Source organism: Schistosoma mansoni, chromosome 1 (assembly GCF_000237925.1).
Source record: "Schistosoma mansoni strain Puerto Rico chromosome 1, complete genome".
Taxonomy (NCBI): Eukaryota; Metazoa; Platyhelminthes; class Trematoda; order Strigeidida; family Schistosomatidae; genus Schistosoma; species Schistosoma mansoni.
The window spans coordinates 14,419,042-14,436,681 of NC_031495.1; the positions used below are offsets into that span (position 1 = coordinate 14,419,042).

At 32.1% G+C, this 17,640-nt stretch overlaps 1 protein-coding gene and 1 non-coding gene across 2 annotated transcripts in view; both read right to left on the reverse strand.

Annotated features, from left to right (window-relative positions):
- Positions 1-676: 676 nt before the first annotated feature.
- Positions 677-748, reverse strand: Smp_tRNA_01320_Pseudo_TTG.1.1. The gene has a single exon. It is a non-coding gene (tRNA).
- A 3,096-nt stretch (positions 749-3,844) lies between these two features.
- The window catches only part of Smp_035210 (putative hypothetical protein), a gene marked incomplete at its 5' end in the record, with an annotated part of 32,520 nt that continues 18,724 nt past the window's right edge, over positions 3,845-17,640 (reverse strand). Inside the window, 9 exons of the mRNA XM_018793363.1 lie at positions 3,845-4,804; positions 5,223-5,355; positions 8,406-8,689; positions 11,126-11,356; positions 11,745-12,003; positions 12,250-12,344; positions 13,407-13,552; positions 15,707-15,923; positions 16,533-16,665. Coding sequence (XP_018647884.1) covers positions 4,430-4,804; positions 5,223-5,355; positions 8,406-8,689; positions 11,126-11,356; positions 11,745-12,003; positions 12,250-12,344; positions 13,407-13,552; positions 15,707-15,923; positions 16,533-16,665 — 1,873 coding nt within the window. The 3' untranslated portion in view covers positions 3,845-4,429. The remainder of the gene's footprint in view (positions 4,805-5,222; positions 5,356-8,405; positions 8,690-11,125; positions 11,357-11,744; positions 12,004-12,249; positions 12,345-13,406; positions 13,553-15,706; positions 15,924-16,532; positions 16,666-17,640) is intronic.

A 17,640-nucleotide genomic window follows, 5' to 3' on the forward strand; every position in this document is an offset into this window, starting at 1 on the left:
AGAACTAGTGCAGTTGCCATGGTTAGCATAACAAAAAATTATTATTACCCCTAATCCATAAAAGATATTTCAAGTGTCGAAATTATACTTTGACCATTTATAGATACGAGGATCTTTAGTGATAATAATAAGTTTTCTATAAGTATTTTAAAAAACGTTTTGTTGAAAATACCAAATAGGATATTAAATGAGTAACCTAGATTTATCTCTTCTGGCCAGTGTATCTTAGCATAAGGATTACACATGACGCTAAGATCTGCTTTATCTACAACCCATTGCTAGAAGGCTTTTATAGAGATTGTTGAAGTTCGTAGTTCATATCACTGACTGAGCTTAATTAAACAACCAGTCAAAATCACTGGAGAGCTGTTTTGTCTACGAGATCTCAATGTCTTGAGTTTAATCCTTGATCGAATCATAGATGCAAATTTCTGAAGAGCCATACATTATGACGAATTGGCTGTCCAGTGACTACTGATTTACACTCATTGTTTAATTCAGGTCAATCAATGTTGTAAACTATGATTTGTAAATATCTTATACTTTGACAATAATGTAGAGCAAACCATGTTGTTTGTATAAGCGAAGATGAATAGTGGCTAGCAGTGGAATCCAGGATGCACGTTTCGTCCTATTTGGGACTCGTTAGTTGGATGTACCTGCATCTCAGAGTTGATGATCACTCTGGGACTCGAACCCAGTACCTTCCGCTTCAAACGCCATCACGTTATCCACTCGGCCACTGAGTCCTGATAGCCACTTGCTTGTGCAATGGGGTGAAGTTTAAATTTACTTAGTATTGTTTGTTTGTATCTTCCCATTAATGTTTAGGACTGCAACTAGTCAAATAAAATTATATTTGATCTCATAAATGAGAAATCTCCTAATTTGTAATAAAATATTCCAGTTATCAGTTAGTAATAGTGTACCAGAATATGATAATTTATAGGTTTACTTCCATATTCTACAAATTCTTGTATTATTTTTTACTTTCATATTTAGTCCTTCACTATTTCAATCTTCATTGACTAAATTGAAGAAATCAGAAAAACGGTAAGACTTAAAACAATTTTAAAATTGTCAGTTTTATTCAAATTAGTTCTATTCAAAAGAAGTTAACTCCTATCATTCATTATAGAATAGTTAACTTTTCATACCTTTTCTTTATTCTATAATAGAAAGAAAAGAACATACTGATTAAGTTATACATTTTTTTGATAAGTTCTTGACAGTTCTTTAGTTTTCTTCACTTTTTTGTTTCCTTGACCTAGATTTACTCTGTTCCAATACTCTTTTTCGATAACCACACAGAGATTTCTTTTCCCATCATAATAATAATTGAAAGAAAATAGTTTATCTCAATAATTTATCTCAGTTTTTATGATATTACTGAAATAGTTTTATAACTTCTGAAAGTTTGTTAATGTTTTTATGTGAAATTTCTTTTGTTTAACTTATGGCTCCTATGGAAATCAGTAGTTTATGACATTTTTTCCATGAATGGTTAAATAGTACGTTAAGACCAATTTCACAAAATTCCCATCGATATTAAAAATGAAATATCTTGTCTAAATAGAAATAAGTACATCATAAGTTGTAATAATGACTACCCCAAGGTTAGTTGCTTCAACCTACTACTGTGTTTCAGGTCAATATGTTTTATTAAAAGAAATTCGAATACATAGAGTGAAATTTGCGTTTAAATGCATTTAATTAGGAAGCTTAAAACTAAAAATCATTTTAGTGAATATTCCAATCAATTTCACTTGGTGTTGTTGACTTGTATCTACCCAGAGTGGACATCAACTGTAAGATGCAGGTACATCTAGCTGACGAGTCCCAAATAGGATGGGAATCGCTTTCTGGATTCCACTGCTAGCTACTATCCATCTTTGCTTATAAATATTCCAATCAATTTTACGAAATTATAATATTACTAAAACGTTAATCAATATACCTGGTAAACGTCAATATTCTAACAAAGTATATTGATCTATTCCATTAAAATATCTAAAATTCAGTATAATTGTAAAGTTTACTGATTTCATCTAGCTTCATTAGTTCACAATAAGATAAGAGAATCCAAACACTTCATGAAACTAATTTTCTTAATTAATTAAAAGAATATTGGGATGATCCTGCAAATTTCTCGCAATAGACATGACATGCTCAGGAAACACTAAGGTGCATTTTATCCAATCAGCGTTTGATTAGAAGTTTTGCTGGAAATATCGCAAAAATGAAATGTCACATGTAGAGGTTCTGATTGGTTGATTACTACACTGCTACTATGTTTAGTAGTATTCTAGAATTTTCAGTAAAACCCAAGGACTTCTGAAATACTATAAAAACCCTATATTTTCTGTACATAAATGAACCTTTGGAGTAAAGTGCTTCACGCATATTTTGTGCCTTTTTTTCTCGTGTTCAAGTCGCTATGTAGTTCTAGCTTGGGGGTTACGAAACTAGCTTACGATCCGAATATAGCGTCCAATCAACAAGACATATCAGAGAAAACAAAAACTGACATGTTTGTAGACAGAATAAAATTTTATCTAATTTAAATATAATTTATCGTATTCATCTATTCATTTTCTTTTTTTTAATTTTATTGATAGAATACATAGTGCAACACAAAAAGATGATACTCAAATATTTCCTCAGTCTAAAGGACTTGTACCTAAGTAAAACAGAGATTATACAATCAGAAATTTGTTTATCAAACTTCAACTTTTTGTTGACTATTCAATATTATATGTGTAAATGTATAAATATTTATGAATTTTTCGTAATTCAATGGGAGTTATTAAGCATTGGATGTCTTTTGACCAGTGGGATCAATTTTAAGCCATCTCATAAGTAGCTTTATGATCTTAGTTAGCCCACCAACGGTTCAAAATCACCATCATTAATCTAACGCTACACTTGTACTAAAACTTTTGTTTGGCTTAAAATTTAAAAAGCTCTAATCCAATCTATGTTAATTTAGTTCTGATCTAAATAATAATAAACAAAATTAAATTATCTACTGAAAAGTTATCATGACAGTAGCAGTAGTTTCAATATTCGAGATCATTAGTCAATTGTAACTAGACCACCATGGAAAACCTGGAAGCACTGGACGGCTCACTAGTGACTGGCTTCAAAAGGTATTTCCTGAAGTTCTAGTGAGAAGCAGTAACCAGGGGAGTTCAACCGGGTCTGTTGTGAGATAGTAACTCACTGAAGGCATCGGTGAATGGTTGCTCAATTTCGTGGATTGGTTGAAGCTAGACATCAACACCATTGCATACCAGCTCAGTGGTTCTAGAGGTTGAGCGCTCGCGCGTGAGACTGACGGGTCCTGGGTTCGAATCTCGCGAGACGGGATCGTGAATGCGCACTGCTGAGGATTCCCACAATAGGACGAAACGACCGTCTAGTGCTTCCAGGTTTTCCATGGTAATCTACCTTCAATTAACTCATGATCTCAACTATTGAAATCATATATATGTAATGATAGAAAAAATTGATTTGACAAAGAGCCACTTATAGTAAAGTGGCACTTTTCAATATTCCCGTATAAATCCAAAATCGATGCTCATTTTATATTTCCTCATTAGCCTGTCCAGTTGAAATGGTTAGAATCAAATTTTTCAAGTTGAATATTATGTATTTTCATGTATAAGACAATCAGATATTCATCTATCCAGCATGCTTTAACAACATTTCAACTATTAAATATTATATAAAAAGGAATTTAAAACGAAAAGAATGAAATTTATCCTTATTTTTTCAACATTATTTTTGGCCACTAAATAAAGGAGATATAGAAAACAAAAAAAAGGACGGAGGGGGTGGGGGTTAATTTATATATGAAACTGTTTTACCGACAATGATTCATAAAATCATAATGTTTATTATTATTATTATTATTAATATGGTCTACAATGTTAACTAATAATCATTTATAGTTAAAAGAATGAAAACAAAAAAAGAGAAAACGAAAAAAAGGAACCGACATACTAATAAACTCAATTCATTCAATATATGAAACTAGGCAATATACACTAGACTAAACGAAAATGATGATGCAACAAATCGAATGTTATACCATGTATAACATGACTTAGTTGTCTTGGTTGTAAAAACAAAAAAGAAAAGAGGAACGAAAAACAAAAAAAATTATGGATTTGTTTAAAGTGAATTCCTTTAAAGAAAATTCATTTTTAAAAGGGTATGGAAAATGGAAATTATTGAATTAATATATGGATAAACATTTACTAGTCATTAAATTCTTTTACAAATTAATAAGATGGAATTATATAAAAAAATTGTCAAAACATTAAAATGTAAATGTTTATATGGATAATAATAATGGTAATAGTAAAGGGGAAACAAAAATGTGACTAATTTAAATGATTACTGGTCTAATTGATTCGGTGTAGAATCAACTACAACTTGTATCAGCTGGTGGTAGATCAAGAAGACTTAAAGAACTACCATTTTCTTTTTGATAATTTCCTAATTCATGTCGATTACTCCATTTTGGAATACCTGGTTGAAAACGAGTTTTATGTGAAGAAGCTGGTAATTCACTCATAACACTAAATACGGATCCTTCACGTGTTACTGAATAATTTCTTGATCTAGTTGGATAAAGACTACCAGATCGTTGTCTATTGTAATTTCCATAAGTTGTAACATTATCTTCTTGAGCAGTTAAACCGATACGTCTTTCAGCCATTTGAGCACGTAAATCTGCATCATCCACTTGTTGTTGAGCTTTACGATATTTCATTGAAGCAGTTTGAGCAGCATTTTCCTGTAATTAAATTAAATTAGCTTCTTAACATTCTTGGTTATCAATCTATCTTAAGAATAAAATCATTCCATTTTTAAAAATTCAATCATGTGACTAGATGCATCATCCACTACCATTTGTATAATTCTCACATGGAACGATTGATCTGTCATTTGTAATTTGTCAATGCTACCAGAGAAAAGAAAAACCATTCATAACTACTAAAAAGCATACCAATGTTCTTAAGTAAATAAGTATAGTGCACATATATTTGCAATTATTACTGCATCAAACCAAGCAAATAGATTTGTTGTTTTACAGTAAGCAATTGTACTGTTTTCCAATAGGCATTGAGTTCTATCTATTCACAGTGTATTACCTATAATCATTTACTAGTAATTGATTGAATTGAACTTAAAATTTTACAAAGTACACATACTGCTTCTTCTAACTGTTTCCTGGTTTGTTTCAGTTTTGTTTGAGCTCGTTCAACCATTTCACGTAGTTCATTTATCATATGTCCAGCATCTTGTTCAGCTTGTACTGATTCTTTGAGTGCTCTCTCACATTTTCTGTAAAACAAAAATCATAAAGACCACGAATTATTGAGACAAAATCTAACAAAAACGAGTGACTACTTTTTGAAAGGTATCCTTATTTGAGAGAATTTCAGTCAAATGCTTTTTGTTTTTATATTGTAGCAGTAACAAGCTCCCAAAATGAATGGCTTTGCATACATCCGATATCGATCATGACATTGTTAGTTTTGACGGACACTATTAGCTGAGGGCACCTAAATTTAATCATGTCTTAACATACATGAAACACTTCCCCCATCATTTAGATAGCTGCAGAGAACTTTCAAGTTATTGTACACAAGCGTACGATAAAGTATATTTTCTCATTCGACACTTTCCGTTCTCCTACTCGTTTGTTTTACAAGTATGACTTTGAAAGGGTTGATATCAGAATCGTTCAATCCTGTATTATCTATACTAGTTCAGTATAAAATGCTTTTGTGTTTTGCAACTTTCCGTTTGTGTCCAACTGTCATATAAATGTTCTGCATAAGTCTTCTAAATAGTAGACTCGAGTATTACTCATCAGTTGAAGATGAAACGTAATGTGATAGTTTCAAAGATTTGCACAACTTATGTACTGAAGTGCCTTCTTCCGTCTTCAGGTGATTCTACAAGCCACGGTAACTCTGGGTGTTCGATGCATGCTAACTCACAAAGTTATTCTTGATACTGGAAGGCATGGAGCCAATGAGAATCGACAGAAAAGGTTACGTTGCGTTCACCTGAGTTCGATATTGGTATACAGGCTTTCTATTTGCAAGTGAAACTTTTCACTGAATTGAGAAATCCAAGAGTGAATAGGAAGTTTTTAATGACTAAACTTAGTCGAGATATATACACAAACTCATCCATAAATATCGATGTATTTCCTTTGGAAAATTAACTCCGATTTTCGACCAATAGTTTATAACATTTCAACGAAAGTAAGGCAAAATCTTGACTGAAAGCGTGAATCCAACAGCACCTCTCACTTATCAATTCACCTTGAACTGATAAATCTAACTGATTTGATACATCATCTTCTCTTCCTGGAAAATAAGACTAGAGTTTTGGATTCAGCTACAGGAATTGAAGTTGGCGAACATCATCTCTCCTCCCGTCCCCACCTCCTCGCGAAATGTGCAATACCCGACAATTTTAACTGCACGACTATAGTCATTTCTTACCACGGTATGTTACGGGATAAATACTTGACGGATCAAGTTTGTGCGACGTTTCAAGAGAAATCAATGTAACATTGGAAACCATATCCAACTGCAAGGTGATAATTCATTCATCGACCTTGATGAATACATATTGAATTAAAGATTTGGAATAAGATCTGACTAAAGCATACACAAACTTCGTTTATTTTGGAACTCAACAAATAGGACTTGAAGAATGTGTTGAGAATTTGTGGTGTTTAGAAATATATTATTGTGACCAGTTTCATCATCTCTCACCTTTTATTTGGCCTTGAACTGATATGTCTGGTTGGCACAGAATAGCAGAAAACTGAACCATGAATGATTTAGAAAACAAAGAACAAGTAACGGATATCGAGGAATCTGTGTGTTATCAATAGTTCAGTTTTGAAACCTAATAACGCAACCCAATATTATTAAACGCGAAAAGTGTTGCTATAGGAGCGAAGATAAAACTTACATTAAAGTGTTCCCTCAAAAGTTGGCTAAGTAAAACAAATTTGGAATCAAGCCATCAGTTTCTTGATCAATCAGCAAGTAAGGAAAGATTTCAAGAAAGGTTGACTACGGTTCAATAAATTGGGTCTCCTAGATAAATCAGTCATTTTTCAAGAATTCAGAATTCATTGAATAAAGAATCAAAAGCTAAGTATGTATGGGATCCAAGTTATAGAAAGTACCCACTAGATAAGTTACTATCGAAGGCAGCGACAGACATCAGCATCTATAATGTCTATATAACAAAACAAATTCTGAGTCCTAGAGATCGTTGATCAAACAGTCTTTTGAAGGCAACACTCATTTCTAGCGAGGAATGAACTGTACTTGTAAAAAATTCGTACAAGTTTCACAGACCTAAGATATGTATATGTGCGAACCTCAGTTTCCCTAACAGTATTAAGACGGTCAGTAGAAATCTAAGTAAACTAATGTTGTCGAAACGGCGAAAAGTCTGATCCTGAAGACTTTTCCATACAGTCGACGTTCGGAACCAAAATATTCCCAAACCACTGCTGTTAGAAAGATAAAGTATTGAAAACGACTTGCTTACCAGTGTTGGAAGCCTATTAAACTAATAGATCAGGCCTTATAGGTAGGGACGTAACTCTGTACGTAAAAAAAAAGCTTAGACATGTAATAAGATGGGGGAATCAAACACGGTTTCGAAATATATTAACTGATAGTACATCAGCTTGAATGTGAAAGGAAAATTATCGAACTAGTTATATTATACCCAATCCCTGAATGTCGACCTTATGGGTTTCAAATCCATAATCTCCAGTCCTTTACAAGCAGGAGCAACTTCCCCATAGTGGGTGACCTCAGTGCACTTTCCACTTAGTTAACTTAGTGTTTAGGTCACCAATAAACTCACTTTAACCAAAGCTGTTATAATGACCGATTTCAATAGCTCTTAATCGGCGTATTTGCTGTTTCATTCATTCGCTATGATTAAGTTCACTGCTACTCTTGTGTTCCAAGCAAATATCCCAGCCTGTCCTAACGTACAGAAAGTTGATGCTACTCAGCGTCTTTTTTAGAAGACTGGATAGTCGATGAGAGGTCATATCATGAAGTAGCATGTGTTCGTTTCATATAATGACATAAGTAGATAACACAATTGTTTATACCATGTACATAACAGACTGGTCCCCTCCCCCGAATCCATAGTGAAACTAATCATCTACTGAGACAAGAAAATACTCTGGAACCTTACCACCAGCCTTAGAACCTCCAATGTAATAGAATTTTACGGATCGTGATGGAATAATAGTGTTGTTGTAATTCATCAGACCTTCTTAGGCGCTAATAAAGCTCGAAACTTGAGAAAATATCTAATAAATTGAACTGCCTAACCTTAGTTGAGTTTGGGCCTCTCTTGACTTTCTAGATTCCTCTTCTAAAGCTAGCTGCAATTCTCGTATTTTAGTCTCGGCTTGACTTTTGGCATCATCAGCTTCACGTTCTGCTGCATCAGCTGCTCTTCGGCTTTCCAAAATCTTAGCATTACAGTCTTTCAGTTCAGCTTCCAATTGCCTTCTTGCAGTATCTGCTCGACGTGACGACTCCTGTTCAGTTTGAAGTTCTTGAGCTAGACGGTTAACTTCGTTTTGAAGTCTGTCTGCTCTCTCTGTAGCAACCTGTGATAAATGTAAAGAATAATAGGGCAATACGTTCTAGATTCCTAATTATTTGTCAAGTGCTGTAAATTAGTCAGAATAATGAACTGAAATGAACAGCATCCACACTTTAAAACGATCTTATTTAATAAATTTAATTTTCAAGTATAAATTTGTAATCTTATAATCAAGATATTCATTATATGAAAACAGACCAAATTAAATTAGGATGAGGCAGTTTTACGGAAGATGATCAAGTCTTAGTGTTAAACTATATTTTTGTTAGAGTTCAAAAGTCAATAGCAAAATAGGTTTATTTTCCATCATTTCTAGGTCAATTTATTCATATTCAACAGAAAAAATCATGGAGTCATTAACCAATCAATGTTAGAACATCATGACATTAAAATACGAATTTGGCTTGGATATGTAGATGATGCCTTTGTTGTGATAGAAAAGACCCATCTATGATCTTTTTCGAATCGGATCAGTACACGTTCATCTCACATCAAATTTACAAACAAGAATGAAAATGAACATGGTGAGCTACCATTCTTAGATTGCTTCATTAAAAGAAATGTAAATGGAGTTCTAGATCTATCCATCTACCAAAAACCAACACAATCAAATCGTTATATTGACTTCAATTCAGCACATCCACTCAGTGCAAAGATCTCGCTAGCCCTAAATTATTTTAGAAGAGCTAACAAGATTATCACTTCAGAAGAGGACAAGCAAAAAGAACAAAAGAATTTAATTAACATCTTACAATTTAATAATTTTCCTATGAAGATTATCAGAAGTGTATTAAAACGAGACGTTTCACTGTTAAATAATAACTCGAATGAAATACCATGGATTGGTAATGCAGTTTTACCATACCGTCATAGTACAACAGAAGAAACTTAAAAAATTTTAAAACAATACAGAAATAATGTACATTACAAAACAACGAACACCCTTCAAAATCCTTTAGTTTGCTTAAAGGAAAAAGTCCCCTTTATGTCAACTCAGAACTATGTCTACAAATTAGGATGTGTCGATTGTGATGTCTTCTATATTGGATATTCATCTCGCGAAATCTTGACTCGTGCCAAAGAACACATTAGGTAAACAAAGAAACCACCTAATAATCTCGTAGAACTAGACAGACTTCAAATTAAGTCGGCAATATCAGTTCACGCCATTTTTGATAACCACCAAATCGATTTCAAAAACATCAAAATAATACAAAGTGGTTTTGCCAAGTACAAAGATGTGAGAGTAGCTGAAGCTTTCTACATCATGCTTAATCCTACTGCTCTCAATAGAAAGGAAGGCCTAACTATACATCCAAGCTATCATATCTGATATTATTCACATTTCACACTATGATTGTACATACAAATTAAACTCTATCCTTTCGCACCACAAAGGTCACGTTTTTTCATATTCTTGCTTTGTTCCTTTTTATTATTTAAACCTGAATTAATTTTGATTTGGTTATTTATTATTTGAAGAAGTGGCTTACAGTGAGTCATGAAACGTCAGGAACTCTAATTTTCTACTCATTGGGATATTACAAATATATTATTTATTTATAACAATCTACCCAATTCTCAATTTATTCGAAATTATCAAGTCAAAGCTCGGTAATAATACCTACATGTTGCTCTGGTTTTTAGAAAGAGCGTAGGTCTCGTGACTTCCGAAAAATCTCGGCGTTCGCCATGAGGCACCAGAATTCTTTTAAATGAAGATCCTTCTACTTGCAAGGCAGAGTTTAGGTAGTTTCAATGGTTTTTTTCGTGATTGGCATTTTTTAGCAAGGTTTTTTTCTGTGGGATGGTGCTGCTGATCCCATGCTCAACCGTTCTCCTTTACCCGGTCTTGGGATCGGCATTAACCCTAGAAGAGCAACAGGCTCCACCTTAAGCATAAAAATTTTTACTATAGTAAATTATTACTAATCTATAAATGGGAAATTACTTCAAACTATTTAGTTCTGTCAAATGTAAGCATATTAACTGTATATGAATAGTGTAAAGATGAACAAGACAGAAAGTAAGTCACTTAAAGCTGTGAACACCTAATTAATAAGCACCAAGAAAACATTAATTCGACCCAAATTAGTATTTTAAATTTAAGCATCATTCAGTGTTAGAAATATACTGCATAAGTGTTTTATCAATCGGTTTATGATTCATAATGCTCAATGAAATCAACAGATTGTATCTGTCACAGAAAATTTCAACATGCCAGTGTGCAATATTTGGTGACCATTTTTTGTCGAATCGCTCTATCAACCAATGCTTGTGTGATGTACTTTCGGGGTTTTTAATTACCATAACACAATGTAAAGTATATACAATACTATTGTTTAGTCTATTAATGCACCTTCATACTTAAGTTAAAGTTGCTAGGATTTCAATAAACATTTCATTATTTATAATGTGATAAAATGTAATAATAACTCACATCTTTTGCACCTGTCGCATCGTCCAAATCACCTTCAAGCACAGCTATCTGACCTTCAAGTTTTCTCTTTTCTGCTGTCAAATTATTCACTTGTATTGTCAAACCACCAAATTTTGTCATATTCTCCGATGACTCTTCTTCCAACTTTCGTTTTAATCTTTCTGTGATTTCCAATTGACTTCTTAAGCTTTCTACTTCGTTTGATAAAGCAGATCGACGACTTTCGCATATCTAAAAAAGAATTATTTCTATTTACGTTGGTAAAGTAAATATGAAAATTATAAACAATTAATTTCACCATAAAGAGTGAACATCAACTCGGAGATGCAGGTACATCCAGCTGACGAGTCCCAAATAGGACGAAACGCGCGTCAAACTGGATTCCACTGCTAGCCACTATCCATCTTTGCTTATCATGCTTGTGAATTAAGGCTATATCGAGGCAAAACGCACAGTATGCACATACGCCAATTAGAGACTGGCCAGTTACAGTCCTAAACATCAATGGGAAGATTCAAACAAACAATACTAAATGTATTGAATAGTTATGTTTGAAAACAAGTATTTATATGGGATCACTCGTTAGTAACTATACTATAGAATAATGTCATCAATTTACCTGTAAAGTGGTTGCAGTTTCAGATACCAAATTATTTAGTTCTGTTATATCTATTTCTAATTGACAAATATGTGCTTCTGCTTCTTGATGTAATTTAATAGTTTCTGAATGGGCAGTTTTTTCCTCTTCCAATTGAACTTGTAAATTATTTATATTTCCTTCTAGTTTCTTTTTAAGTCGGTCTAATTCATTTTGATTTTTCATTTCCATATCTGCTACAGTTGCTTTAAGATTTTCCACATTACGTTGACTTGAACGTCTATAATTAAAATCCATAAAATGAACATGAAATATCAGGAAAAACTATAGCTTCAAAAAATGATACCTTCTGAAATGATCTTTTAAACTTTACTGGGATTTACTTATTCGATGTTAACACAAGTAAGTTTCTTAAGTGAACTCAACAAAATAATTATGATAAATCAAACCTTTAATCCAACTTTTAAAAAAGCAAAAACACTACAGATTATTCTAACATTGAAACATGAACATAAATTTACATCACCTTAAACTTTCCATTTCTTCCTCTTTATCTTTTGACTGACGTTCAAATTCATTTCTTAAGGTACTTAGAGCTGAATATGTTGTTTGATAACGAGTCTATAAAGAAAAAAAATGGATAATAAGATACAATAAAAGATCCTTATCAAAATATTATTTATATAGGAGTTGATTTTCATTGTTATGTGATGGTAAAGATTAGACACGTGTGAACAGGTACTAGTGAGATACAGCACTGATGGCCAGTAAATAATTACTAACAAATTGTAATCAATCTCCAATACCTATGGTATAAGAAGTAATCACTTCACAATATAAAACAAACTTTGAAATATGGTTGTTTAAACTATCTTTTACCTGTAATGAATTAATTTAAATATAAATCCGAATATTAATAACTAACTAAGAGACACTTTACACAAATGACTATGGAAGCCGGATAGATTTTATTCACGTTTGTACTTTTTTAAAATCCTGAGATATTGTAACAATAAACAAGTTTAGGGATTTTCTAATGTGTACTCGTACACTTAAAACCTTAAAAAGTTGCATTAGAAATAAGATAGTAAGTTGAAATCCAAGGAACAGTTAAATGCATGAGAGTATTTGCCTCATTCATCCAAAATGAAAATAATGCCCTCAGAATTGGCACACGAAAAGCTTGACAAAGGGTTTTGAGATTTATTGGATGTTGAACTACTTACAACGATATACATTTTAAACCTCGTGTGTATATTAACTAATTTTATTCAAACGAATATGCTATTGACTATTAATAGAAAGTTTTGGTGATCAGTCCTCTGTTGTCAAGGCTTTCAATCATTAAACCGTCTGTCAATTTTCAAAAAATGCATTTTGGGTTAGGAATCATTGTATTAAACCTACGTCACTATGTGAACCTGTATTAAATCGCCTTCTGTTACGAGCAATAAATCTGATTTAGTTTAGTTGTGGGTCTTGTAGTTACACGATACTTTTTATCAGATTATGGATCGTAAAAGACCAAGGCACTAAGTTATTCATCAAATTCTATAGTTATCTGTCAGTTTGTAGCAGTTTTCCTAACAACAAGAAAACTAAACAAACTACTATATTAACCTGTAATTAGTTTTTTTCATTTAAACTTTACACAAACATTTTCTCAAAAATGTAAAAACTTACTTCACATTCATGTAAGGCATCTTCTGTATCCTTTAGTGTAGAGTCTAGATTATCTCTTTCAGCTTCTAATCTTGCTCGAGAGCTCTCCAAATCAGTAACTTGTCGATTAACAACTGATAAACGTTCTTTAGTTTCTTTTAATTTTTCTTGATACATACACATATATAAAATGATAAATAGTATTGAACTTATTAAAGTTATATTAGAATCTGATATGAATATAAATCGTTTGTTTATATGACTCCATACATCTACCTAGTCCGAGTAGAGAATTAAGTAATAGTCTATGGATTTCAACGAAAAAATTGAATCGAAAAGGTATATTTCAGGATCTTTTTTTAGGTTGTGGAGCTCCACGACCAAAAGATCCAGCTCAGAGAACAAAACTATATCAAAATCATCCACCTGAGATACAAATCTTCTCCACCATCTGAAAATCATTTTGTTTGATCATACAAGTAAAAACTAGTATAGGTGCATATTATATGGAGAATCAATCATATTTAACAAAAAATACTTTCGAACTGCATGAAATTTTGTCTTCCTATATGGGATTCAAAACTTATGGGCTTCTTTTTAGTTTGGAGAATAACTTAAGGAAATACAAGTAAGCCTATATTTACTTCCAATTATATACAAATTAAAAAAATCCCATGTTTTTTTGGGGCCTTTGATAATATCTAATTAGATTGTTTATGTAACACATTCAGTTGTCTGCTTTCAGTAACTGTAAGCATATACTATTTGGAATTTTGAATTTTGCATAGGTGTAAATGGATACATACTGAAATTTTCTAACTTAGCATATGAATATACATGAAGGTGATAATACTTTTCTTAATTCAGAACAATAACCTTTTTACCACGTAACAATAATGAGCTGTCTATTAAAAAAAGTGGTATGTTAAAATCAATACATTTACTTCAGGCTACCTCTACACATATTTTGGACATCATTCTTTAACTTAGCGGGTCGATAAAATACCCAGTGGAATATGTAGATTCTTAAAATTGAGTATCATACATGTATATCAACCTAAAATTAAATTTATCGATATGTAAACCTCTGAAAAATCATTTTTATTTTATATTCCAAAGCTTTTTCAGTTATTTACGTCAGTAAACGCATAACTATTCATAGTTCAAAAATTGACGAGAGATAATTTGTTTTTGAGCTTTTCAACAAAACCAGCCAGTAAATTACAGCAAATTTTGATTTTAATTCGTAATCCAATCCAAGTTATATCAGACAGTTTCAGACTTTCAGTTCCGCCTCATTTGTGAAATTAAAAATAGTTTATATCACAGGTCGAATTCAACAATCTTAGAAAACAAAGGGTCAGTGGACACTTTTGTCGTTTTACATGAGAACCTTAAGCAATCTGTACCAATAATAACGTCAGGGATCAAACCTTGGGTATTCAGGAAGTAGTTGACATTCAGTAGTCTGTCTTCACAACTTCTGTTGTTTAGTCAAACTGACCGCATGAAAAATGTGTGTATAGATACTTACCCATTAAATGCTGCATAAAGACAAGAAAATAAGGACTAAAAGTGATTAAGATCATCACAATTTCAAATATAGTACATTTTCTTTCTTAGTTATGATGAGCTAGCCCTAAAACGCTACTATTTTAACTCTTAAAAGTGTTTCCAGTATTGAATTCATTTCGGTTACTTATCATCTTCAGAAGCGTTTTGTACTAGGCGGATAAACCTCAGAAATTCAATTTTCTTCTCACTGGGATATCACAAATGTTCCATCGTTTTTATCACTAACAATCTAGAAATATTCAATTTATTCGAAATTTTCTAGTACTCACATTTCCGTGTTGACTTAGTGCAGAAATTTGGTCACAAAAATGTGACCATTCAAGTTTACCAGAAAAAATCTATGTAGCGAAATAAGACATTTTTTCACATCGGAATTTTATGATAGTATAGCTGGTGTTTTAACAAAAATTATATTCTTCAACTGAACTAAGTAGTATGCCATAGATTCAGTATCCTTTAAAGTATATCGATAGAACAAAACATGAATGCTTAAGTGAACACTTTTGATCAGATCTTATTGTCACCATCACATTTATAATTTTTATTCTCATACCTATACTGGTACATTTTGACATGAAAGTATGATTCGTTACTTTCTTGAAACAAATTCTGAAATAATTTAAATTCATGTATAGCTGACGAGTTTGAAACAGGACGGAGGAGAGTCCTGAATTTCACTGAAATAATTGAAGAAAAGGAGATAACTATGCATTTCACTATACAACTAGTCAAGTTGACATTATTACCAGCATTTTGTTTGTTCTCTTTCTCCAGCACTGTCAAACGTTCCTCCAGTTCAGATTTAACAGCTCTAACTTGAATAAGATCCCTTTGTAACAAACCACATTTTGTTCGTAAATTGCTTTCTTCAGTTTGAGTTTCCTCTAAAACCGCTTCCAGTTCTGTCTTTTGACTTTCCAAACTTTTGATAGTTTGAGTTTGTTCAGTGCATTCAGCAAACAACTGAAAATGTTAAACAATGATATACTATCTAGAAATTAAGTTATCTTATTGTTTTAACAGCATGGAGTTTACTATTATTACCAAACGTTATAAAGTTAACAGGTTGTCAGTATTTTAGAATTAATACTCCTCCACAGATTTCGACCCACGCTTCGTTACTCCAAACGTTGTGACGTTATCTTATGGGTTACTGAATCAAGGTAAGAATTGATTTTACCACGGATGTTAAATATTTGCCAACAAGCATTTGTTAAGTAAATCCAAAATATCAACAGTGGTGGAATTCAAATCCAAAAAATTTTCCTTATTAAATCGATTAAATGTTTGTGTGAATAGTCGGAAACAGAGTGCTTATGATTCTTGTGACGTTCAATTTGTAGGTTTGTGTGAAAATATTCTAGGACAGGTTTAACGTTTCCAAACCATAAGAAAAGATCATTTTGGGGGATCTAACTAAACGATAACAAAATTAAGGAGAACATTGCTTATATAAGTTTATTTAAATATTAGTCACATCGGCCACACTTATGGGTCGTGTTTGTTAGTTCCAATCACTAAAATGTATCGTATATATATGTGATTAGTAAATTATGTAAAATCTGGACTCACATTATCTAATTGAGATTGTATTTCTTGACATTGATTAGCTAATTGATTCTTGGTACGTTCAAGACTAATAACTCGACCACGTTCAAGTTCATAGGATTCTGTTAATTCATTGATACGATTGTTCAAACGACGTCTAACAGTAATCAATTAATAAAACGTATTAAAGTTTATTATCATAAATTGAATCATTTTATTCTACAGAGTAAAATAACTTACTGCTGGTGAATGAGTTTGTTTAAATTATTCAGTATATACATTATATCACTGAGGTAAACAACAGCTGAAAAGTAAGGTATATTGATCAGTTCTTTTGTCCTAGTACTGTTAGATATTGACTTATTAATGGACAAAAGGTCGGTAACTTCGATAACTTCTACATTAAGCTGTACAGCCATATATGTAAAAGTATTTTTATGTTACAGAGCACAAAATATATTAAATTCGGTTTAATCCATATTATGAACTGAAAATGGTAAATTTCACATTGACTGAGTCTTGAATATTACAAATTACCAAGAAATATTTAATAATTTCATTGGTAATGTCAAGACAGGTCATGCATAAAGGATATGAACTGTATACTTTAAGGTGAAGTATGGGTTCTGACATTTTAATACAAAATAGAAATTGTTGTTTCATAGTTGTTATGATAATAATAACAATAATAGTATTGATATGAATATTAAGTAAAATTAGGAAGATGAATGTATAATTAAAGAAAGAAGTGCAAGTCATAAAGGAAAGGAATGGACCAAATCGGAACGAACAATATAAACGACCATAATGTGAGCCAAAATTAGCAATCTAGTTGGATTTGTCTTTTTTGTAATACATAAAGTTTATGTGAACTCATACCGATTGTTTCAGCTGTATGGAGTACGAGTAATGTTTTTTAGAAATTACTAGAAACTTGATTGATAGTTGAGAAACCATCTTCAGTTTCGATGCTATATTCATAATCAACTAAGAGGGAAAGAATGGCACGCTTGAAGTTAAAAAATGACACTAGCTAAACTAATTACATGACCAAAACGAAATCATGTCTTCGAATATTCTATTTGAAGTAGTTATGAATTTTATACATTTATCTTACTTGACTAATAAATAA